General features: G+C 39.9%; 1 protein-coding gene across 2 annotated transcripts in view; it reads right to left on the bottom strand.

Moving 5' to 3' along the window:
* SEMA3A (semaphorin 3A) overlaps positions 1-25,017 on the bottom strand; it is a 289,689-nt gene that overhangs the window by 93,448 nt on the left and 171,224 nt on the right. For both annotated transcript variants that reach the window (XM_075124518.1, XM_048835313.2), the window contains one exon: positions 23,333-23,452. In XM_075124518.1, the coding sequence (XP_074980619.1) occupies positions 23,333-23,452 (120 nt within the window). The remainder of the gene's footprint in view (positions 1-23,332; positions 23,453-25,017) is intronic.

Here is a 25,017-nt window from a genome sequence, read left to right as displayed (position 1 = left end):
AGCAGACATCATAGAAGGTCATTTATAGGACTCAGAATGAAGATGGCTTGTCTGATTGCATCATGTGCCATGTAGATGTAAGTTTTCAAATTATTGTCATGGGCATTTGTGACTCAGATTATTTTAGTGAAGATTCACAGTACTGCACTACACTGAAATTTTTCTCCTCAGTGTTCAGTATTTATTTAAATAATCAAATCTGTTTAAATATATGGGAGAGGTGACGGGGACTGGGGAGGGAAAGAACAGCTAAAACATTATTATCTCTTTCCCATAATTGTTCTTTGATTGTGTTTCAAGGTTTAAGGATCCACCCAGCTTTTGTTTTCTGATAGTTGACACTGATGTCACTGGGTGAAGCAGAACAGAAGGTAGAAGTTGAAACTGAAGATAAATCAAACAAAAACATTAATGACTGCTGGATAAGAAAAAGAAACAAACATCCAGCAAGTCCATCTCCTTTAATTAGCTCTTTCTCACCTACTTGATACATCACAGTATTCTTCTATTCTCCAATTTGTCATGCAGATACACAGCTGTATTTTAAACTTTTTTGACTCTCTATTTCAATTGCCTTACTTGACACCATATGCCATATATTTTCCTTTCTTTAATGAAATGGCTCCGAATCAAACAATTTGACCTTATTTCCCTATGGTCTGGATTTTCTGTCTCCTGTTGTTGTTTGACAGATGACACCAGCTGAGAATCTGCCTCCATATAGAATTATTTCTATAGGAATTTTGGAATTGCAACTCTGGACCAGACCAGTGTTCCCTGTAGAGCAGCAACCAGTCTTTGCCAGCAACTAACACCACATGTTACAGAGGGAGGTGAATGAATCCCTGTAGCTGACAACTATGGAATAACTGTCCTAAATTTCATCAAACCCCTATCACTTAGAAGTTGGTTTATATCCTCATGCATTAGTGATTTTATCCCTATGTAGTTTTATCCTAAAAAATATAGCTGTGGACGTTCTCATCTTTATAAATGCCTCATCCTTTCTGAATCTTTAAGCTGTTGGCCTCAATTTGCTGTGATTGAATGTTTGCTGTTCTCAGTCCAGTTTTCCATCCAAAATAATATAAACCACTGTATATTCTTCTGACTCATTGGGCCAAAAATGCAGAGATAATGTAAATGGAAGAGCAATTTGCATATTGGTAATTTGGGGAGTGTAACTACAATACAGAAGAGGAGGAAGGTTGAATTAGTAACAAGAAAAGCAACCAACAGGGGAACCCTGCTTTATCTTACATCTTCTTCCATCCTGCTTTAGCTAGATGATGGTTACACTGGAGAGCTTATAGCTGTGCAGCTGCACCGATGCAGGTGTGCCTCTGTAAGCTCTTTAATGTAGCCGCTCTAAGCAGTGGAGAGAGCTCTCCTGTTGGCTTAATTACTCTAGCCCTCACCTGCGGGGATAGCTATGTCAGCAAGAGAAACTCTCATGCCGACATAGTGCTGTCAGCATAAATTATGTCGCTCAGCAGGGTGGCTAATTCACTCCCTTGAGTAACATGAGCTGTATGGACATAAGCAGTCGTGTAGCCATCACTTTACACAATCTGGCTGGTAGCTTTTCCTCCTACAGTCCCCTCCCTCCTGCCATCTCAGCATTGAATTTACACCAATTTACAGTCATTTACACCCACTTTTCAAGCTATAACTTACAGTATCTCTTATATCCCGTATGCATTTGGCCCATTGTATTACAAAACAATATTTGAGGAGGAACTTTATCAAATGTTTTCTGAACATCTGCATGTATATGTGCTATGTTACATTTCAAGCATTTGAGTCTCTGGATGAAAATTCATGTGTGTTTGAGAGTATGTTTCTAAGTATGTGTTTTTCTGAAGACTGATGTAGATTGCAAGCTACCATTGACTTTAGTGGGATAAGAATTTGTCTTTAATTGCTTCACAATGAAGTTGAGATAACTGGTCTATAATTAGGACTTCTGATTTAAATTTTAACTGATAAACATTAATAAAACAACCCCTATTTTAAAAAAAAATAAGAGAGAGAAAAAAAGAAATTGATGTTTGTCCAATAAACACCAGAAAAAATGCCAGAAATGATTACTTGTATCTAAGGGATTTCTACACTGTTCAATTTCTGCACAGCAGGAGAGTGAGTTTGTGTTTGTGTGTGTGTGTTTCCGGGGGGGGGGGGGGGGGGGAGAAAGCCTGGATTTGTGCAGGAAATGGCCCACCTTGATTACCATGCACATTGTAGGGAGAGTGGTCACTTTGGATGAGCTATTACCAGCAGGAGAGTGAGTTTGTGTGGGTGGGGGGGTGGGGGGGTGAGAAAACCTGGATTTGTGCTGGAAATGGCCCACCTTGATTATCATGCACATTGTAGGGAGAGTGGTCACTTTGGATAAGCTATTACCAGCAGGAGAATGAGTTTGTGTGTGTGGTTTTTGGAGGGGGGTGAGGGGGTGAGAGAACCTGGATTTGTGCAGGAAATGGCCCACCTTGATTATCATACACATTGTGAAGAAAGTGGTCACTTTGGATGGGCTATTACCAGCAGGAGAGTGAGTTTGTGTGTGTGTGTGGGGGGGGGGGGGCGGAGGGTGAGAAAACCTGGATTTGTGCTGGAAACAGCCCAACTTGATGATCACTTTAGATAAGATATTACCAGTAGGACAGTGGGGTGGGAGGAGGTATTGTTTTATGGTCTCTGTGTGTATATAATGTCTTCTGCAGTTTCCACGGTATGCATCCGATGAAGTGAGCTGTAGCTCACGAAAGCTCATGCTCAAATAAATTGGTTAGTCTCTAAGGTGCCACAAGTACTCCTTTTCTTTTTGCGAATACAGACTAACATGGCTGTTACTCTGAAACAGTTCAATAATGTGAACTATGGGGGTGTGACTTCTAATGCATACTAATATTTTGCACATTAGTTAGTTTAGGTAGTCCTGCTGGTGTACACTAAAGGTACAGTAAAGTCCTGCTGGTGCACTTTAATGTAGTGCTGTTTGAAACAGTACTATGTTAAAGCACACGAGGGAATATTACAAGAAGATTACTCATTATAATATACAGTTCTCATTACAGTATTTACAAAAAGAAACAACCCCAAATATTTGGACATCTACATAAAACTCAAAAATTAATAAAAAATAAACTCTGAAAAGTAAATGAATAACCTGCCCCCGCCCAAACCAGAAGCCCTATGTATAATTTCATTCTACAGTCTGAGGCCTCTTTTTGGATAAATGTAACACATTCCTATTCTCGAGAGCTTGACTTAATATTAAGGAATTTCTGAAAATATTGTTTCTGACTTCTTGCCTCATTCATTTCCTTTCAAACATGTAGCTATATGTATGCTCTATCTGAGCTGGACACATGCACATTACTTGTTTCCCTTCAGAGGGCCAAACTTCTCATGGGCATTTTTGTTGTTATCGACACCGTAGCATCACCTCTACTCCTTGACTACTTTATTAAGAAATATGATCACAGCTTTGGCATTCTCCACTTACTTTCTCCTCACTATGGCCCTGATTTAGCAAGGTACTTAGCTTTATGCTTCCAGGTTTAATCTCTATTACCTAGTTATCCAGTATATCTAGTTACCTAGAGATCAGCATGGGAGCTAGGGTGGAAGCTGATTGTCCCACATTTGTTTACTGTGGAGTTGTATGGCTTACGCTGGAGCGTCTAGTGGTGGAGATGAGCAGGACCTCAGATCTGACCAGTATAGTGACTCCTACGGTCTTTTAACCATGCAAGTAGTCCCACTGGGATTAATTTATATGCTTAAAGACAGTCACATGCTTAAGTGCCTTGCTGAATCAGGGCCTAAGGTCTCTTTCCAGCAAAGAACGTAAGTATATGCTTAGCTTGCAGCCTATGACTATTACCATTGACTTCAAAGTTAAACATGTGCTTCAGTGCTCTGCCAGATTGGCACCTACGGGCCTGATCCTGCACCCAATGAGCTATGTCATTTATTTCAATCAATTCAGGATTAGGCCTTAGATAAAGACAGACAATTTTTAACGCAAACAGATGTGCCATTTTAATTTTCTTTTTCCTGTCTTCCATTGCAATTTCAATTTTCTTCATGAAAAACCTTTTACCTTTGCTTACTGCCAGTTATTCGAACATTTCCTCTCAACAGAAATAGTCTCTGAAATTCAGCGTTCAGACTCCCCTCCCCCATCTAAATTGTTCAGTTATTTATGCTTATTTTTATAGCTCTTTCTGATCTTTTTTTCTTATCAGATTGCTGATACTCTTTAAAGCTTTCTGCTCATGGTAGAGATTAACCTTTACATCTCACCTTTATAGCCCCCCTTGACATATTGACCTGTGTTATAACACCGCTGTTCAGAGTTAAGCAGAATGAATTTTGGTTACAGTTTCTTCAACTCTTCCTTTCTGTTACCTACTTTGGATTCCAAGCCAAAATGTTTAAGCTTCGGGGTAAAATCCTCAAAAGTGCTTAACACTTAGGAGCCTAAATCCCTTTTCAAAGTGACGTAAGCCACTAAGGCCATGTCTACATTACCATTTATGTCTGCAAAACTGATGTCACTCAAGAGTGTGAAAAAACATCCCCACCCCGCAACTAACATAAGTTTTGCCAACCTAAGTGGTAGTGTGCACAGCTGTGCCGCAGTCAGGTCTCTTGTGTAGATATAACCTGACTTTCAATGAAACTTAGGTTCTTAGGTGACTGTGCTTCTCTTAAAAACGGGACCCTAGGCACTTAAGAAATTTTTAACCTTGATGCCTAAAAGTAAACTGCTTAATCCATTTAGGTACCTAAATACAAAAATGTAGATTTAAGATCCTAGCTTAAGAAAGTGGAGTTTAACAATTTTTCTTTTTGACATTTTAGGCTCCAGTTTAGGAAACCACTTAAGCATGTGTTTAACCACATTCTTATCCCAGAACAACACTTACCCATGTGTACTAAGTCGGTAGTACCTTCCTGAGAACAAAGCTTTCCTGAATCAGGGCCACTGAGAACTTGAACGTCATCTTTCACGTAGCTGCAACACTATTTGTGTGGCTGCTCCTAGTGCTTACCCTTATCAGTTCATCAGTTAAAATCAGATCATATTATCATTCGATTCTAGACGCTCCCTTGCTGTAACTTTATTATTTCTCAGGTTAAAATAATTTCTGAGGACTAGGTCTAGAATTGCTTTTGACCATATCAGTTATTCAGAAAACTGCATAAGAAAAGGATCCTGTAGTATCTCTAAAAAACTATGCTCCTTTTTTGTTTTTTCCCCCTCAGCTTCATAACTATAGGCCAGATTCTCACTCCCTTACTCATATTAAGTAGTACATTATTCTTTGAGTAGCCTCATTGATTTCAATGGGAGTAAGGTAGTGCCTAACATAAGTAAAGATATCAAGCAGGCTTTATACGAATAATTTAAACTCCCAATATTTTGTCTTTCTGACAACTCTCTATCACCTCTTTGAAAGTATTTCTTCATTTATTATCATAGAATCATAGAAGATTAGGGTTGGAAGAGACCTCAGGAGGTCATCTAGTCCAACCCCCTGCTCAAAGCAGGACCAACACCAACTAAATCATCCCAGCCAGGGCTTTGTCAAGCCGAGCCTTAAAAACCTTAAGGATGGAGGTTCCACCGCCTCCCTAGGTAACCCATTCCAGTGCTTCACCACCCTCCTAGAGAAATAGCTTTTCCTAATATCCAATCTAGACCTCCCCCACTGCAACTTGAGACCACTGCTTCTTGTTCTGCCATCTGCCACAACTGAGAACAGCCTAGTTCTATCCTCTTTGAAACCCCGCTTCAGGTAGTTGAAGGCTGCTATCAAATCCCCCCTCACTCTTCTCTTCTGCAGACTAAAATAAGCCCAGTTCCCTCAGCCTCTCCTCGTAAGTCATGTGCCCCAGCCCCCTAATAATTTTTGTTGCCCTTTGCTGGACTCTCTCCAGTTTATCCTTTCTGTAGTGGGGGGCCCAAAACTGGATGCAATACTCCAGATGTGGCCTCACCAGTGCTGAATAGAGGGATTTTCTCTCGATTTTCTGGCAGTGGTCCTACTAATGCAGCCCAATATGCTATTAGCCTTCTTGGCAACAAGGGCACACTGTTGACTCATATCCAGCTTCTAGTCCACTGTAATCCCCAGGTCCTTTTCTGCAGAACTGCTGCTTAGCCAGTCAGTCCCAAGCCTGTAGCAGTGCATGTGAGTCTTCCATCCTAAATGCAGGACTCTGCACTAGTCCTTGTTGAACCTCATCAGATTTCTTTTGGCCCAATCCTCCAATATGTCTAGGTCACTCTGGACCCTATCCCTACCCTCCAGCATATCTACCTCTCCCTGCAGCTTAATGTCATCTGCGAACTTGCTGAGGGTGCAATCCATCTCATCATCCAGATCTTTAATGAAGATGTTGAACAAAACCAGGGTATTATCTTTAATACCCCTTGAGATATACAGAACTTAAAATATCATCTAAGTCCTTAACTGTTATTCAAACTAGTTTCTGCTAAAGCAGGTGAAATATGTTATCTCTTTGCAGATTCAGAAATGTCCTTCAACAAAACTGAAACATATTTATCTACAATTTTAAAATTTTATTATTTACTTTTGCATCCCTCTTTCTTGGTATTTGAATACCCTATTTCCTTCTTCTGACATATCTCTATTTTTTAAAAATACTATCATACACAATAACTTGAGTTTAGCAAACTTATTGCAGGATAATCTTTGTCCAGAAGATATTTAGCTTTCTGAATAAGCCTTTTTCCACATTATATACTTACTATATCCCTACAAGGTAACCCTATTTACAATGAGTCATGGATTTTGAATGTATACATCTAAGACATTTACAGAAAGGAATAAAAGACAAATTCACCAGCTTGCAAATGACAAATAGAAAAGAGCTATTTTCCATATTGCTCTGCTACAAATTCTTTTGAAAGGCTAAATAACATTCTCGGTCTAGGGCTTGTCTACACAATTGCACCAGTTTACTAAAAAGTGGGGATTTAAACTAATTTAGTTGAACCTATGCAAACCCCTGTGTGGACATTCTAGGTCTGGTTTAAGAGTGACTTATTTCAGGTTAGCTTAAGGCAATTGGAAACAAATTTAAGCTAACTCAAAATAAGCCACTCTTAAACCAAACTAGTGTCCAAATAGAGGTTTGCACCCACTTTAATTAGTCACGTGCAACAAGTTTGTTTGCAGACAAGTAGAGCTGGATGAATAACCAATTTTTTGGTTTGGTGGCTGAACTGAAAGATTGTAAAAAATCATTTCTGATTGAAAATAATTTTCTTAAAAATTTCTCAGCAAAAGAAAAGAGTTGGAAAAAATTAATTTGGGGTCAGGTGAATTTTTTCATTTCCAGTGGGTTTTTTAAAATAAAATTGAGGGAAATTCTGAAACAAATTGTCTTGCTCAAACAAAGTCAAAACTGTTTGTTTGAGAAATACCAACATAAACTGTTTCAACAGCTCTGATTTTTTTTACCGAAACCATTCACTAAAATTAAGTCAAATTCACAAATAGGTTCAGTTGCCTCAAACCTACATTTTTCAGCACAAAACAATTTGCACAACTCTATTGACAATGTCCAAGCCCTGAATAGCTTCCATACTCAAAACTTCCACTAACATGTCAAGAGTTTCTTCTTTGGCTCCCTTTCCTGGGAAAGGTTACACGAAGTCAGATTTTGTTTTTGTTATTTGACTTGTCCATTCAATACTTTCAGAGAACAAATTGATCTTGTACAGGATATCTGAATCAATTAATATTATTATACTAACTCTGCTTACTTGTTGTACCTTTGCAGCACCTTTGCAGTTCCACATTAATGCAGCCCTCAGTTCTTCTGCCTGCATGCACTGAATGCGGTATTAATTTCAAAGCTCTTGGATAAGATCCTACACTCATTATTTAGAAAAACTCCAGCTGGCTTCAAGGGAATTTATCCTCATTAAGGAGTCCAGGATTAGGCCCTCAGTGGGGAAACAACAGCCTGCTGGACTTTGTCTACATAAGTAGAAAACCATAGCCTGAAGTAATAAAAACCAAGTCACAGAGTCTTATAACACAAGAAGATGGACCTTAGAAGTCTAAGGTATACGGTAAAGTAGATTTTGCAATATAAAATCACACTCAGACAGAAATATCAAAAGAACTTAAACACCTAGACCAGATATAATTAGACTGAAATATTTTGTGCCTCCATGCTTGTACTTAACACACCACTTGAATGAGCACTGATGCTTAGCTAAATGAAAATCTAAACTTCGAACAAGTCAAGCGGAAAAAACATGATTGCAAGGGCACTTATTTACTACACTTAACATGTGGTTTGTATTGTAGGTACAATCATATTCTTTATGAAACCTGTTGCAAGCTTGTAAATAAATGTTAGCTACAGAGCATAATTTCTGTTTAAACACAAAGTAAAATACTTGCAGGTTTCAGTGTTGGTCTCATGCTTCAAACACCATGTTAAGGTAGTAGTATAAAAAGAAACGATTAGTGATTTACTGCTTTGGAAAAAAAAAACAATGCTATTTCATTAAGATGCAACATTTATTGGCCTTGTTTTAAAAAAAACCTCAAACGGAAGCAAACATTTCGCACTTCCAATCAAAAGATCCTAATGAAAGGGAAAGTCTACCAGATCTCTTCGAGATTCATCTCATATGATTCCCTTCCAATTCTCTGCTCAAATTGGCTTCTAGTTCTAACATCGTGCTGGGGCAGCCATGCAGATTTTTCATTGCTTCCAAAAAAAGAGCTGAAACTTCACGAACTGTCGTGTTACAACATGGAAAGTGACTCTCTCCCTTCGGAGCACTGGTGCTATTGTTTCTCCTATATCTATGTCATATGTCCTTATCTCCAAGGCAGTTTGCAGGTGCAAGAAGTTGAATTCATTTTAGAGTGACTGCTTCCCTAGCTCCATCAGTTTATACCCTGATCCACTCATGCCCAGTCTATGAAGCCTCAACCCTCTTGCATCTCTGAAGAAGGTCATCTTTGCACCTCCAAAGAGCATCCCAATGAGCTATGGCTCTATCCCATCTATGTCAGACCGCTCCAAATCCTGCCTTTTACATTTTGTGCAGCTAATCCATTCCCAGTTATGCTGTGGGCAAGGCTTTCTGCAGTGTGGAGGAAGGGGCAGGTTTTGTGTTTCAGTTTATCAAAGGCCATGATCCAGCAAAAGCATTTAAGTAGGAACGTAACTTTTAAATATGTGAATGGTCCCATCGACTGGATCAAGGCGTATGTCAGGATGGCAATGCTGATCTGAACTTTAGGTTTTATGATTATTTAGTAAAGAATCCAGATTTTAAAAAAATACTAAAAGAAGTGAAATATACAGGGGGTGTTTATACTGTTGGTTTCTCTAATGCTCATATAACATGCTGTAAAGTAAAAAGACAATGTGTGAAACCAGTTCTCATGCCAGCACAGAAATGGTGAGGAGAAATCTATTTGTCTCACATCTTTAATGCTTTGCTTTGCCAGAAGTGCCACCATGTTATCTTCCCATTTAAAGGGCTGAAGGGGAATGTTTATGCCCAGATCAACTGTTTGCACTCAACCTTTCCTGCTGTGGTTTATATTAAGCGCAGAAGAAGGCACCAAGGTACTCAACCCTGTGAGAATCCTCCTGATGAGTCAGAAAGAGCTGCTAGCAAAACCCTTGTCATTCATTACCAATCTTTTAACTCCATGTGGCATATAGGTGTGAAAAAGGATTGAATTAATGTTAAGACTGTGTTATTTGAGCTGTGCACTAGAATAGCACATGGATATGAACCATAATATTTCTCCTACTCTGCTGCTCTTAAGCTCTTTTGTCATGGTTCTCTTACAACCTACAGTATAAATGTTATTTCACATATGAAAGTAACAAGAAGGAGTATATCCTAGGCTTTCTGCCACCTACTTATCTACTGTATTTATATGCCAGCTATTCTGTGCAGAAAATAGATTACTACAGCCTTGGCATTTAATTTCCTTAATTAACTACACTGTGAAGGCATGTTTCAAGCCACATTATTGAAGGGTTCCTCCAAGGTAACCATTTAACAGCTAAGTAACCTTTAATTACTTTACCAAAATGATACATATCTAAGACACATATTGTGTTATTGTAGTCTGAGATTATCTGAGCACTTTAAGCTAAAGGTAGTTATTAGAACTTGCATGCTGTATTCATTCCCGGGCACATTTAATTAATGGAGTGCATTGGGCTCTTGTCTGATTATGCACTTTCAAGGAGTTAACCAATATCTCTCCCTAAATCTGTTCATGCTGTAACTTAAAGGAATCCAAAGCTTTCACATGTAATGATGTATTTATTAACTAAAATGCATGCAATTACATAAAGATGAGGTATGTGACAGCACTCTTACTATTTGAAAGGTATAAACCCCACGAAGGTGAAAAAATATTTAGGATTGAACAATGGGTATAACTACACTTAATGGCATGTTATTTTTTAAAAAATGAAAATTAAGGCTGGAAACACTTACTAGACCTGATTTAGATCAGTATAGGTGAGAGGAAGACCATGACTTTCAAATGTAGTGCTACAAAGAAAAAAGCAACTCAGAAGCAGGATGATAATAACTATGTAAGATAGATAGAACGGAGAGAATGAATGAAAATTGTGCCATTGATTTCATTGGGGGCCAGGATTTCAGCTATAGATATTAAGGCCTGAAGGTAACATTCTGATTTTCTGACTCCTGTGTAACATAGGCCATATAATTTTACCCAGTAATTCCTACCTCAGACCCATAACTTCTTACTGGGTTAGAGCATATTTTTAGAATATACCTAACACAGATAGAGATAGATGGACACATGGAGATGTGTAATGCCAGGATATATGGGACTAAAACAAACACTTAGAAGTTCTGCTCCTCTTCAACACCAAAGTTAACCTCCCTTATCTCTTTAGCAATACATTTATACACTCCTCATAGTAAACCGATCTATAAAATCAGTTATTTTGGAGGTAATTATTTCTGATTTCTGATTGTAAAGCCAATTGCATACTCTTCATTAATTTTTAGATAATTTTGTGCTCCATCATAAAAAATAAACAAACCCCCAAAAAGAAAAGAAACCCAACCCAAATCAAACTAAACAAAAAAATAACAATAACCCACAATGTCTGCCACTTCTGCGCTCCATCCTTTAAATTGGATTACTTTGCTGCTGATGTGCACTGCAGCAGTGATCAAACATGCAGTATTACCTTGGCTCTCATGTTCACAGAAAAGTATTGTTTAAAGACGTATGATGGAATTTAGCTTCCTGTCAGACTCCCTTATTCTTGAAATACCTGATTGTTAATCTAGCTGTGTCATCTTATGCCAGATAAAACCCTGATGCAGAGAGATGAAAGGTTCTATTTTGATAAAAAGCTTTTTCCTTTATCCTCTTTGAGGTATTTAACAATGTTAAACCTCATACAATGGTTATACTATATTTGTCCTTTCTAATACAACTTCCTTCTGTTAGCAGCCATCTTCTCTTTATGAGTATATTTTGCATGTATTGCTGCAAATTATGTTTGGAGTTTCAGGCTGTTAGATGTTTGCTTCTCCTCATTCTCCTTGTCAAAAAGAAGGGTGGAAGGGTGCCAACTATTAATCACACATCATGCTTTAGTGCTCTCTGCTTTTCAAACCATATTGTGAATTAATAGTAGCCTTGTAGGGAGTAGAACATTCTACTCTCTTCGGTGAACTGTCGAGCTAGTGACAATATATGAATATTCTGTATACAACAAAGAATAGAGCAGAAACTCTAAAGGACCTGGAGGCTTTGTGCAGGCAAGAATTGCAGCTATGAGGTATTATTTATACCATGACACTGTGGATATGACATCAGACCATCTACATCCAATATGCATTCCCACCACAATCCATACGAAAAAAGGGGGTGATCCAGGTAGTGAAAGAAGAGCACAATTAAACATTGTTCAATTTGCCAGTTGGTGGGAGTACCTGTGGAAGTTAGCTCTGCTCACAGGATTAATTCCACCAGCTCACAGCAGTAACATCACAAAACATCTCACAAAACTGGGTGCCTGGGCAACAAAATGGCAGATGAAATTCAATGTTGATCAATACAAAGTAATGCACAATGGACAGCATAATCCCAACAATACATATAAAATGATGGGGTCTAAATTAGCTGTTACCACTCAAGAAAGAGATATTGGAATCATTGGGGATAGGTCTCTGAAAACATCCATGCAATGTGCAGTGGCAGTCAAAAAAGCTAACAATGTTAGGAGTGGTTTGAGCATTGGCCTGCTAAACCCAGGGTTGTGAGTTCAATCCTTGAGGGGGCCATTTAGGGAACTGGGGCAAAAATTGGGGATTGGTCCTGCTTCAAGCAGGGGGTTGGACTAGATGACCTCCTGAGGTCCCTTCCAGCCCTAACCTCCTATGATTATATGATCTATGAATTAGGAAAAAGGGATAGATAATAAGATACAAAATATCATAATGCCTCTCTATATAAATCCTTGGTACACCTACATCTTGAATACTGCCTGCAGATCTGGTTGCCCCATCTCAAAAAAAGATATATTAGAATTGGCAAAGGGACAGAGAAGGGTAACAAAAATTATTAGGGTAGAGTAGAGATTTAAAAGACTGGGATTTTTTCAGACTGAAAAAAGACGACTAAGAGGAGATATGTTGGAGGTCTATAAAATCTTGACTAGTTTGGAGAAGATTAATAAGGAAATATTATTTCCTCCTTGACATAACACTAGAACTAGGGGTCACCTAATCAAATTAATAGGCAGCCGGTTTAAAACAAACAAAAGGAAGTACTTCTTCATCCAATGCACAGTCAACCTATGGAACTCATTGCCAGGGGACATTGTGAAGGCCAAAACTATAACAGGTTTCAAAAAAGAACTAGATAAGTTAGGTTTCAGAGGAACAGCCGTGTTAGTCTGTATTCGCAAAAAGAAAAGGAGTACTTGTGGCACCTTAAAGACTAACCAATTTATTTGAGCATGAGCTTTCGTGAGCTACAGCTCACTTCATCAGATGTTTACCGTGGAAACTGCAGCAGACTTTATATACACACAGAGAATATGAAACAATACCTCCTCCCACCCCACTGTCCTGCTGGTAATAGCTTATCTAAAGTGATCAACAGGTGGGCCATTTCCAGCACAAATCCAGGTTTTCTCACCCTCCACCCCCCCACACAAATTCACTATATAAATTCACCAGCAGGAGAGTGAATTTGTGTGGGGGGGTGGAGGGTGAGAAAACCTGGATTTGTGCTGGAAATGGCCCACCTGTTGATCACTTTAGATAAGCTATTACCAGCAGGACAGTGGGGTGGGAGGAGGTATTGTTTCATATTCTCTGTGTGTATATAAAGTCTGCTGCAGTTTCCACGGTAAACATCTGATGAAGTGAGCTGTAGCTCACGAAAGCTCATGCTCAAATAAATTGGTTAGTCTTTAAGGTGCCACAAGTACTCCTTTTCTTTTTGCTAGATAAGTTACTGGAGGATAGGTCCATTGAAGGGTATTAGGAAGGATGGTCAGAAATGCAGCCCTATGATCTGAGTGTCTGTAGCCTGTTTGCCAGAAGCTGTGAGTGGACAACTGGGGATGGATTACTTGATGATTACCTAAAAAGAAAAGGAGTACTTGTGGCACCTTAGAGACTAACCAATTTATTTGAGCATAAGCTGTAGCTCACAAAAGCTGATGCTCAAATAAATTGGTTAATCTCTAAGGTGCCACAGGTACTCCTTTTCTTTTTGCGAATACAGACTAACACGGCTGTTACTCTGAAACTTGATGATTATATGTTCTGTTCATTCCCTCTGAAGCATCTGGAATTTTGGCCACTGTCAGAAGACAGGATACTAGGCTAGATGGACCATCGGTGTGACCCAGTATGGCCGTTCTTATGTTCTTATCACCTGGGGTCTCAGTGATTCCCATCAAAAGGATAATCTGAGAAGCCCTTATGAGGAAGTCAGTGGTGACATGGCAAATGAGGCAACCAAACTGTTGATGAGGGGAAAAAAGGATGTTGGCAGCATGGAGGCATGTGTATGGGCCTAGATATGTGAGAATCTGATCATTTTCGTGAGCCATCTGGATGGTTTCTAAGGCCATAAGTGTTCTGCTCTGTCCCCATTCCCACATTTCAGAGGCATGGAAGGCAATCATCTTCTAGAACAGAGATGGATATTTGACAGCAATTTCCCCTCTTGTGTGCATTTTTATGTGGATGGGAACCTTGTGGTCCACACTGTGTATGGGCAGAGAGGCTAACCAGGGAGCTGTGACCGAAAAATCAGGAAATAGGCAACAGGAGACCTGAAATGATGCATCGGCTCTCATAGGGCTTGATTCAAAGCCCATTGAAGTGTATGGGAACACTGCCGCTGACTTCACTATGCTTCAGATCAGGCCCTTACTCTCGAAACCCAATAAAAGTTCCAGTAATGTTTGCAGCTTTCTACATTTTATAACTTCATGGCTTAAATGCAGAACATCAGCCACAGCTGAAACCTGCTGTTTCATTGCCCCAAATGTTTAAAGCGCATTTGACAAGATGTTTGTACTGGGCTATCAAACATAATACAGGCCTTTCCTTCAGCTGCACAATTACATTTAAAATGTGATTCTTCTATCTGAGGTCAGTTCCTGTCAACCAGGTTTTGGGACATGGATTCTGACTATGAATAATGCAGCCTTAATTCTGATCTACTCAATTATGTACTATATAGCTTTCTGTTGCTATTTTTCTGTATCCTATAGTCCTAAATCACGTATTACTTTATTCCATATATTTTAAAGTCATTTCCTCAGTTAAGTCAGAGAATGTACTGTACTCCAGTATCCACCCTTTTCATTAAATCTGTTTCCCAACAGATGGTGGTTGCTTGTTTTATTTTTTCCATGTTCATATGGAGATCAAAGGGTTCAGTCATTCTTGTCCATTGTAACTGGAGGTGTGTGGATGAAACTTTGCATATGCTGCATGAGTATGAAGTTGGGTTAATGTTTTCAATTACTTTTTCTAATAAGACAAGATGTGCTGAATTTTCTGGCTACTAGAAATATTATGGCCTCTCTAAATGAATGGAGATAAATCTCCCCCAACATGAGCACAGTGCCACAGTCTTAGTATGTGAGTCAACTCTTTTTAAAATATAATCTCTAAAGATCTGACCCTGAGAGGTCAATGGGACTTGAGGGCTCTCAGTACTTGGCAGGATTGTGCCCTACCTTTGAAATAAATCAGGAAGTGAGTTGTGTTACACCACATTATGTCAGGCTCTGTTTGTCTCATATGACGAGGTCACTATGCTGACAATGTGACTATTCATATCCGGGAAGTAAATAATTCTCCTAAACATCCTTTTACTGACAGGAGAAATAATTAACATCCAAATGCAAACAGTGGGAGTATTCCCAGCACTAGCAAGAAAGGATTGTTAGAATTCATGCTCCTAAAAGCTATGGCAAAACTATCTGACACATCAAACATGAGGTGCTAGAAATTCATGCTGTTTCTGTGATAATAAAAAAAAAAAAGAGAGACTTGAGTGTCCTCTCTGTTACACTGGTGTAAATCAAAGAAAACTCCATTGAAGACAGTTGCAACAATGTAAAATCAATGTAAGTGATAGACGAATAAGTCCCAGATGCTAAGAACTGCCTAAAGCTTGAGTACTCCAGTTACCAATGTGCTGCACCTATTCTCTGTGAAATGCCTTGGGATAGTTTTGAGGCATGTACTCAAACAAATATGGCATTACCTGCAATCTAAATGAAAATTCTGTCTACTACTCTCTGTGTGTGATCCACTCCATGAATTTGCTTTCATGGCAGTCTCTCTCTCTCTCTCTCTTTTTCCCCCTCCAGTAGCATAAACAAAAGTTTTCCCACAGTTCTGAGGCTCATTTCTTTGAACCTAATGAATATGTTGACTGGCTTTAGTTTTTCATTCATGGAAGCCATTCAGCTGTGGCATACTGTATACAGTTCTTCGCTGTAATCAACAAGCATTTCTCAGCGACAGAGGGCTGAAAGTAATGTACATCTAAAGAACAATCGTGTTCCCAGTTTTGTTCATGTAAGAGTGCTAGTACATAGATTCTACTCATTAGAAGGCAAAGGATCCATATTTGACACTGTCATTCAGCCTAGAATCTTACCGCACTAAACAAAGCCAAACATTTGTGATCTTGATTGTTCTTGTTTGTGCATGTGTGATATCTTTAGAAAACAATATTCAGGATATCTGCCCACAAAGCAAATAAAGTTTTATGTTTTTGCATCTCTCTGGTGATCGGACTTTAAGGAGAGAAATTGAGTCCATAATGCCACCCAGAATTTTCCCCAGAGCACACTCCTATCAGTAAATATCTTACAGGAGTTTTCAGTTAAAACAAAAACTGCTAAGTATGACAGAATGTCATGCTGCCGAGCTACTTTAATTAAATCATTCCTTACAAATATATCTATAGGTGAGATGATTCTAAGGTTTAGCCTTTTTATTCAAGAGCAGTAATGCAGTGATTTGGATATGTTTATCAAGTACCAAATAAAGGACAGTTGTCGAATAGCTGAATTGATCAGATTAGAAGTATAAGACAGGGATTCATTAGGAGCTTCTACAGTGCAACAAATGCTTACTGCTTTGTAAGCTACAAGGGCTTCCTCTGCTCATCATATGTGAGATCTTCTCCTATTATGATTTGCTAAGCAACTACTGATTCCATTAAATCAGTTTAAGTTGCTAGCCTGGAGAATAAAGACCATCCAAAAAAAAAAAAAAGCCCAACTCCCTGTTTTGACTTCTGACAGTTCAAAACTTGATTTCGTTTTCTGCATGTAAACGCTCAAATTGTGAATTTCAAAGCCAAGCACAGACATAATTACCAACTTACATTTCTGTCACTTTAGACAGAGATTCCAAGTTACCAATGTGTAATTACGAAATATGCAAGGGCAGAACTGAATGTGCTAAATGACAGCTGGAAGCCTAAGATGCTCACATTCCCTGGCAATAATTAAAGCTCGACCTCTTTGCTAAACACTTTTTTCCCAAAAAATATATATCTGTACCACATTCAAATTTTTAACATAATGGGCCAGATCTTCTGCTGGAATAAAATGGCATAGCTCCATTCTTTTTTCATATAACTTTGCACTCTGTAGGTAGGAGACCAAATGGATCAATCTACTAAAAATATTGTCACAAACGTTTAGAGATCAATTTTCAGCTGGCATAAGGACCTGCCTTCCTTTCTGAGCATGCCATAAAATGAATTGTATCTACAAATCTAAGTAGTTGTGCTTACAGCTACATGACTTACATCACAAATTAGGTAGCTAGAGTGACAAATGCTCTGATTTGTGTCCACAATTCAATTGTTGGTGTAAAATGTGAGTCCAAAACTCGTAAAAAATAAGTTCTATATGTATATGTAGAGAGACCTGAAGGTGCCAGCCACTGCTATTTAGACATCATCTATGATATCCAGTATAGACAAACTATGGTGTCAGAAATAAACTATTGACACCACCTAAAATATCAAAATAAAAGTACTAAGAACTCAACACAAACAGGCTTACTTAGGAAATGGACTTCAATTGGCGTTTTCCTGAGTAAGGAAGTCAGGACTGAGCCTTGAAAAGTATCAGTAACATTATCTTTTGTAGCACTAAAGTAAATGCAGCTAAAAATAACACACGCTCTGCAGTACTCCAAAAAAAGTGATTAAAACTTGAGCCTGATTCATATATTTATATTTTTAAGTGGGTTATGGAGTTTTTCAAAAAATATTTTATATGGGACTCAAATTACATATTTATGTTGACCTACTATTTCTGTAACTTTACAACAAGACAGAGCAATGTAACTAAAGGTACTCAGCGGAAACATAAGATTGGACTCCTAGGAAATACATGTTGATGTGAGATGATGCTTAAAAATGCATCGAGATTCCAAGTACCCACCTTTCGCTTCTTTATTTAAATGATTTTCAAGCCTTACTGAAGACAAGCTGTTCAGTTTGCAGGCCACTCCATGTATGCAAACACTAATCAACACATGGTGGATTGCCATGCTTACATTGTTCTGTGTGATGCCCATTCACCTGTTGTAAATGATTGCTTGTGCTCATTGAAAGGCTTACTTTACGCACCTGTGCCTAACTGATATCAATGGTAGTTGTATACATAACCTGAAAACAGAATAGGCCCTAACATGCTTGCAATGTTTTGAGTATGTCAAGATTTATTCTTCTTAGAAGCTGAAGCCAAATCTGACTTCTGTGCAAAGCTGGATGTAATGCAAAGGTTCTCTACATGGGATAACATGGGATCATGTGAAATTCACTTAGCTGGTATGGAGTGCCAGCAGAGCTGTTCCGTGTATTCTAAAGACTACACTGGAATCAATAGACCCCGTGTCTCTGCCACCTCAGGTAGTCTTGTGAAATCACTGGCTAGATCTGGCCACCATCCTGACTCATATCATTTCTCCCACACATTGACACAGGGAATATAATATAGGAGGGATAGAGTCTTTCTGTGGCTAGGAGTCCCCCAGTGCAGAAGAACGCTACTTATTCCTCTGACTTTTAAGCCTTTTCACATACCACAGGATTTCATCTTTGGAACATTCAAGGCAGAGATCACCCTGTACAATTCATTGCAGTAGCAAAGACAACCTTAGAATCATAGAATATCAGGGTTGGAAGAGACCAGTCCAATCTCCTGCTCAAAGCAGGACCAATCCCCAACTAAATCATCCCAGCCAGGGCTTTGTCAAGCCAGGCCTTAAAAACCTCTAAGGATGGAGATTCCACCACCTCCCTAGGTAACGCATTCCAGTGCTTCACCACCCTCCTACTGAAGTAGTGTTTCCTAATATCCAACCTAGACCTCCCCCATTGCAACTTGAGACCATTGTATCTTGTTCTGTCATCTGCTATCATTGAGAACAGCCTAGCTCCATCCTTTTTGGAATCCCCCTTCAGGTAGTTGAAGGCTGCTATCAAATCCCCCCTCATTCTTCTCTTCTGCAGACTAAATAACCCTAGTTCCCTCAGCTTCACCCTTGGCAAATGAAGACAGTGCTCCGGGGGAGCAATGCTACTTTACATCAGTTGAGCATCTGGCCTCTTATGTTTTACTATCACAAGAGTAAAGAGATAGCTCCTATGTTGTAGCGTTTAAATGGCATCACTATATTAAAAGTAATTGCTACAATTTTTTAGTAAAACTACAGCTTCTTTTGCTGGCATCTCCCAGTAACTACAATTATGACTAGAACTCTAATATCATGCAGGTGCTTCAGATCCTATTCTTTTGTATTTGTTAATGTAACTCTGTTTTTCCAAAAATTGGAGAGTACTATGAATGTCATATAAACATACTGTTAATTGGACAGAAAGCAAGTTAGAAAGTTTACGCTCAGATGAGCCTTAACTTACAATTAAAAATATCATTTGCTCAAATGTTTCACTTAAAAAACACAGGCCAGATCCTGAGCTGATATAAACTTGTGTAGCTCCATGGTCTTCAATGGAGCTATGCCCATTTATGCCACATCTGCTCCCAGTGAAGTCAGTTTATTGCCTCCATGCTTTGTGTTATATGATGAGACATCATATTTGCTTTTCTACCAACAGTAATTCACATTTCTCAATCATTGTGTGTCCCTTGGGGTGTGTCTACACTGAGATGTGATTGCAGCATGTGTAGGCATTCCTGAGCTACCTTCGATCAGTTGTAAAAAATAGCAGGGAAGCTACAACAGCATGGTCGGAGGCATGGGCTAGGTGCCTCGGACCCTGGGTACATACTTGGATGGTGAGCCTGTCTTGCTGTGGCTTCACGGTGATATTGAGCACTCTAGTTTGATCAAAGGTAGCTTAGGTATGCCTATACATGCTACAATCACTTCTGCCAATGCCATTAGACACTCTCTTTAGGAGGGGGGTGGTTCTCCATTGCTGTGGGAAAACATATTTAAATGTATCTTAACAGGATGCCCATTACTTGGAAAAGTGCACTCTGGACTTCTTCTAATGTGATGTATTGGGGGTGGGCGGGGGGAGGAAACATAGTGGAAGGTATAATTTAACACAATTTTATGAGTTGTACCAAGGGTTTTTTAAATGCACAGAAACCGGAAAAAGCAAATATGTTACAGGTGGTAGCATTATATAATTTCAGATGCAATAGCATAAAGTTTTATATACATCATAAATCTAAACAAAATATAGAGCTCCTTTATCGAGTAAGGATGAGAAATGAACTGCAAAACAAAGTGATCCCAGATCTTTTAGGTTCATACTGTTAAAGATTATTGTTAATCGGGAGAACGATCACAAGAGATTTGGGAGGAGACAATTAAAGATGCTGGGGATGGCCGGTGTAAATCAGCATTGTTCTGCTGAAGTTAATAATGCTTCACCTATTTACACCAGTTGTGGATCTGGCTCACTATTTTGTACTGCCTGTCTGAGTGTGCAAGAGGCGGGGGAGGGTGCAGGGAGACATCTCGCTCCTTCCACCACTAATGCAAGGACCAGGTATAATTGTAACTCCTGCACTCTTCTGAGCACAAGGACCGCTCCTGCTAGCACCCTCTGGGGCACAAGCTACCCCAAAGAGGACAGTGAGAAGGCCAAGTCTTGCTCTGTCCCCCATTGCAGCTGGCTAGACATGCAGACAAGTGTATGTTGCATTCTGGGTTACTGCTGCTCTGTGCCTCCCTGTACTTATGGCACACTCCTTCATGGCACACTCTGACTCACAGTGATTTATAATAATAAGGGTAATACCACTAAGAGGTTGATCTGCTCCCACTGGAGTCAATGGGAAATTTGCCATTCGTTTGAATGGGAGCAAGACAGAGGCCTAAGTTTCTCTCCAGAAACCTTTATAAAAGAGTTGTGGGGAGAATGTTGCCTCTTTGGGTCTCTCTTTTTATTGTCTCTGGCTGTAGTCTTGGCATTTTTAAGGGAGTCCTTTCAGAAATCAATGTTATTTTTCTCTCTAAGTGTTTCAAGTATTCCTTTCCAAATCTGAAACAGGTTTAAACAAGATCCTGCCTTTCCCAGGAAACTGGTATAACTCACAATGTATTTATTAGATTATGTATGTTTGCGGGTAGCATGTTCTGTCTGATGAATTAATCTTGCTTCTGAGGCAGCACAGCTACAAGCCACTGGTGCTGGAACAATTTGTAGGGTGGGGTGCTGAGATCCACTGAACCAAACTGTAAACCCGGTCTATGATGGAAAGCGCTTCAAGCCAGAGGGTCCAGTACCCTTACTTCCAGCACCGATGCTACATGCTGCCCCTTACTCTGACTGGATTGTGAGGTTACAGCCTGAGGGCAGTGTTCAGGCTCAGGAGGACCAAATGACAGCAAATTCAAGGATTTAGACCATCTTGGTAATTACAGTTCATCAAAAAAGAAGCAAATGCAAATAAGTGTCTACAGCTCTAGGGACATATTCATCCCAATGTCAAAGTCAGTGGTGTTACACCAAGGTTGGATCTGGTCCCTAGTGTTTGATCATCCTTTCCATAAATCCTTGATAAAGTGTGTGAGTTTTACTGTGTGCTCATAAAACAGCCAAATGTAAAAGTAAATGACCTCATACTTGCTATCTCTCCACAGATAGCTACATTTGGCAGATAGCCAAGAATTGATTGACACACATCTTACGGAACTAGAGTTAATTAATATGTCTACCAATTCCCAAACGGATCTCAGGAAGCAGAGAATCTGCTTAATGCAGTAAGCAATGGCATACTGTGTGTGGTCAAGAGACAATTACTAATTGCCAAGACTACAAGCCATAAAGAGCCCCAAATCCTTCCACTAAGCACTCCCGTCATCTCCCCCAAAACCTTATGCTTAGAACATTAAGAAGGATGCATGTTTTGAATATTAAAAGACATTTTTGTAGAGAAAAATCACTCCCAGACTGTTAAGTCATCACTCAAAGAATCTGTTATTTTTTCTGTAAGAAGCAGAATCCAAATTTTAAATGACTGAGGGTCATTCATTTAAACAAAGATGTCTTTATTTTCCTGGCAATCTGCAGTCCTGAATGTCAACTCCATGAGGTGACTCTAATAATTTTGCTTCAGTGGTCAGAGCAAGTCAATGTAACACAACTATGGATTCTCCCCACCCCGCAGAAACAACAGCACTTCCCCCCGCAGCTCCATAAATTAAACAAGTGATGGCTGAGAACACATCATGAGAATTTGTTCTATGAATTGAAAGGATCCAGAGAGCAATAGCCACATAGAGAACAAAGGCAAAGTGGCTTCACTTATATTATAGACTTATGCTAATATTACAATAAAAGTTTAACCTTTTAGGAAAGAACAAAGCAGAAAATGGATTAAACCTAAGACACCGCTCTCATCCCCAAAAGCTTCAGCTATGTAAATCAGTATAGCTGCACTGATTTTAGTGGAGCAACACTGATTTACATCAGTGAGGATCTGGCCCATCAGTTTTATATTTAGTTAAAAAGTGGAATGAGCTCTTCTGAGTCTATTCCATGCTTTCTGCAGCACAGAGCACAATACAGGCATTCAATAAATAAATAACAAAAGCAAGGGGAGGGATAGCAGGGACCGAGGGTAAGACCATGAAAACCAGGCCTCAGAACTGTGTGTCAGGACAAATTGGAGAGCTGAGAAATATGCTTGTGTGGTCTTGTGTCTTGATTCCCAGATGGGAGAAAGTCGCTGTGGTGTCAGACTCTACTGACTAGGAGGAGACGTGGAGGACAAAGCTGACGCTAGAACAAAGGTGTTGATACTATTGTACCCTCAGATAGCTGATATCTGTCACGAACAAAAAAGGAAGCACATTTGATTTTATAAACTAGACAAAACGGGTGTATTTTTATTTGTTTAATTTTGGAGGGCAGGTAATCCACATAAGAACGGCCATACTGGGTCAGACCAAAGGTCCATCTAGCCCACTATCCTGTCTTCCGACACTGGCCAATGCCAGGTGCCCCAAAGGGAAGGAACAGAACAGGTAATCATCAAGTGATCCATTCCCAGCTTCTGGTTTAGTACTGTTCCTATGCATAAATCAGAAAACACTGGAATCAGAAGTTGGACCTATGGAAGCCACAGTAATCTAGCAACTAAATGTGCTGCAGAAATTAGTAATGATCCATTTCGGCTGGAAGAGGTCTGGCTAAACATCAGTAAAGGGTTTTATGATTTTTTTTTAAGACAAAGTATTAAAAAATCCTGTTTTTACCTCGGGATGTCGTCCAATCTCAATATAGGTGCAAACTGGATGAAAAGCCCCAGTTCCGCAGGCGTACAAGTGAGTCTGGTTGTAAGCTTTAAGCACCTTGATAAAATTAGCACATTCTTTCTGTGAAGGAAAGAAAACACATATGCAAAATGAATTCTAGCAGGGAGCATGACTGCCGGACTAGAGCTACCAACTTTCTAACTGCACAAAACTGAACACCCTTGCCCCACCCCCTGCCCTGCCCCTTCCCCTTCTCCAAGGCCCTGCCCCTCCCTCCATCACTCACTCATCTCCACCCTCGCTCACTTTCACCAGGCTGGGGCAGGGGGTTGGGGTGCAGTGGGAGGTGAGGGCTCTGGCTGGGGGTGCGGGCTCTGGGCTGGGGCCAAGAATGAGGGGTTTAGGGTGCAGGGGGGGCTCTGGGCTGGGGCCGAGGTGTTTGGAGTGCAGGAGGGGGCTCAGGGCTGGGGCAGGGGATTGGGATGTGGGAGGGGGCTCCGGGCTGGGGCAGGGGTGCAGGAAAGGGTGAGGGGTGCTGGCTCTGGCCAGGCGGCATTTACCTCAGGAGGCTCCCAGAAGCGGCGGCATGTCCCGCTAGCTCCTAGGCTCAGGGGCAGCCAGGTGGCTCCACGTGATGCCCCTGCCTACAGGCACCACCCACGCAGCTCCCATTGGGCACTGTTCCTGGCCAATGGGAGCTGCAGAGCGCCGCTTGGTGCGGGGGTAGTGTGTGGAGCCCCTTGGCTAGCCTTGCACCTAGGCTGGCCTTGCACCTTGCACCTAGACATGCTGGTTGCTTCCAGGAGTGCACAGAGCTAGGGCAGGTAGGGATCCTGCCTTAGCCCTGCTGCGCCGCTGACCAGACTTTTAGCAGCCTATTAAAATCTCCTGGAGTGCTTTCAATAGTCACCAGGAGATAGATGCCAATTATGGTAGATCCAGGCCAATCCAGGAGGGTTGGCAACCGTATATTGGACACTCCAGTGCACTAGGCATGTTTGGCAGAATGAACGGATTTTACAGTTATGGTACTTTTATGATGTTTGTAAGACTTGTTTATTATTGGGCATTTCATTGCTATTTTGAGTTAGGGCCTACCCCACATAGCTAAAAAAATACATAGAGACAATTTCCTTTCTTTCTGTTTGAGGTAGTCTCTGCCTTTGTGATATAGGTTATTTTTCCATTTGCAAAACAAATCTCATGTATAGAAACATGGCTGGCCAGAATAAAATAATTAAGAGAAATGACTTCCTGTATTTAATCAACTAAAATTTTCAAAAAAGATGGGCAGATGGGATGAACAGATACCAAATAAATCACTGATATAACATTTAAAATAATAATATGCATACTAGCTGCAATTCATAACCTCCGCTGCCTCAACTTTACTGTAAGTCACTTAGGCCTTAATTCTGCAAAGACTTATGCACATGATTAACTTTACTCACTGCAAAGTTAGTTGGACTACTCACAGTACATAAAGTTAAGCATGTTCACAAGTCTTTGCAGGACTCAGGCCTTAAATTTTATACTTTAAGTAAATAACAAACTGTCATCAATTCTATTTATCTTTAATTAAAAAATATTTACCTGTTTTGCTAATGATACCTTATGCTATTAAAAAGGAAAGAAATTTTAAAATCTAATCTGCTCATCAATAGTACATGGTATCTATTTATTTA

The sequence above is a fragment of the Caretta caretta genome, chromosome 1 (assembly GCF_965140235.1).
Source record: "Caretta caretta isolate rCarCar2 chromosome 1, rCarCar1.hap1, whole genome shotgun sequence".
NCBI classification, from domain to species: Eukaryota; Metazoa; Chordata; order Testudines; family Cheloniidae; genus Caretta; species Caretta caretta.
The sequence above is the reverse complement of the archived record's forward strand: the minus strand, read 5'-3'. Positions and strand labels throughout refer to the sequence as shown.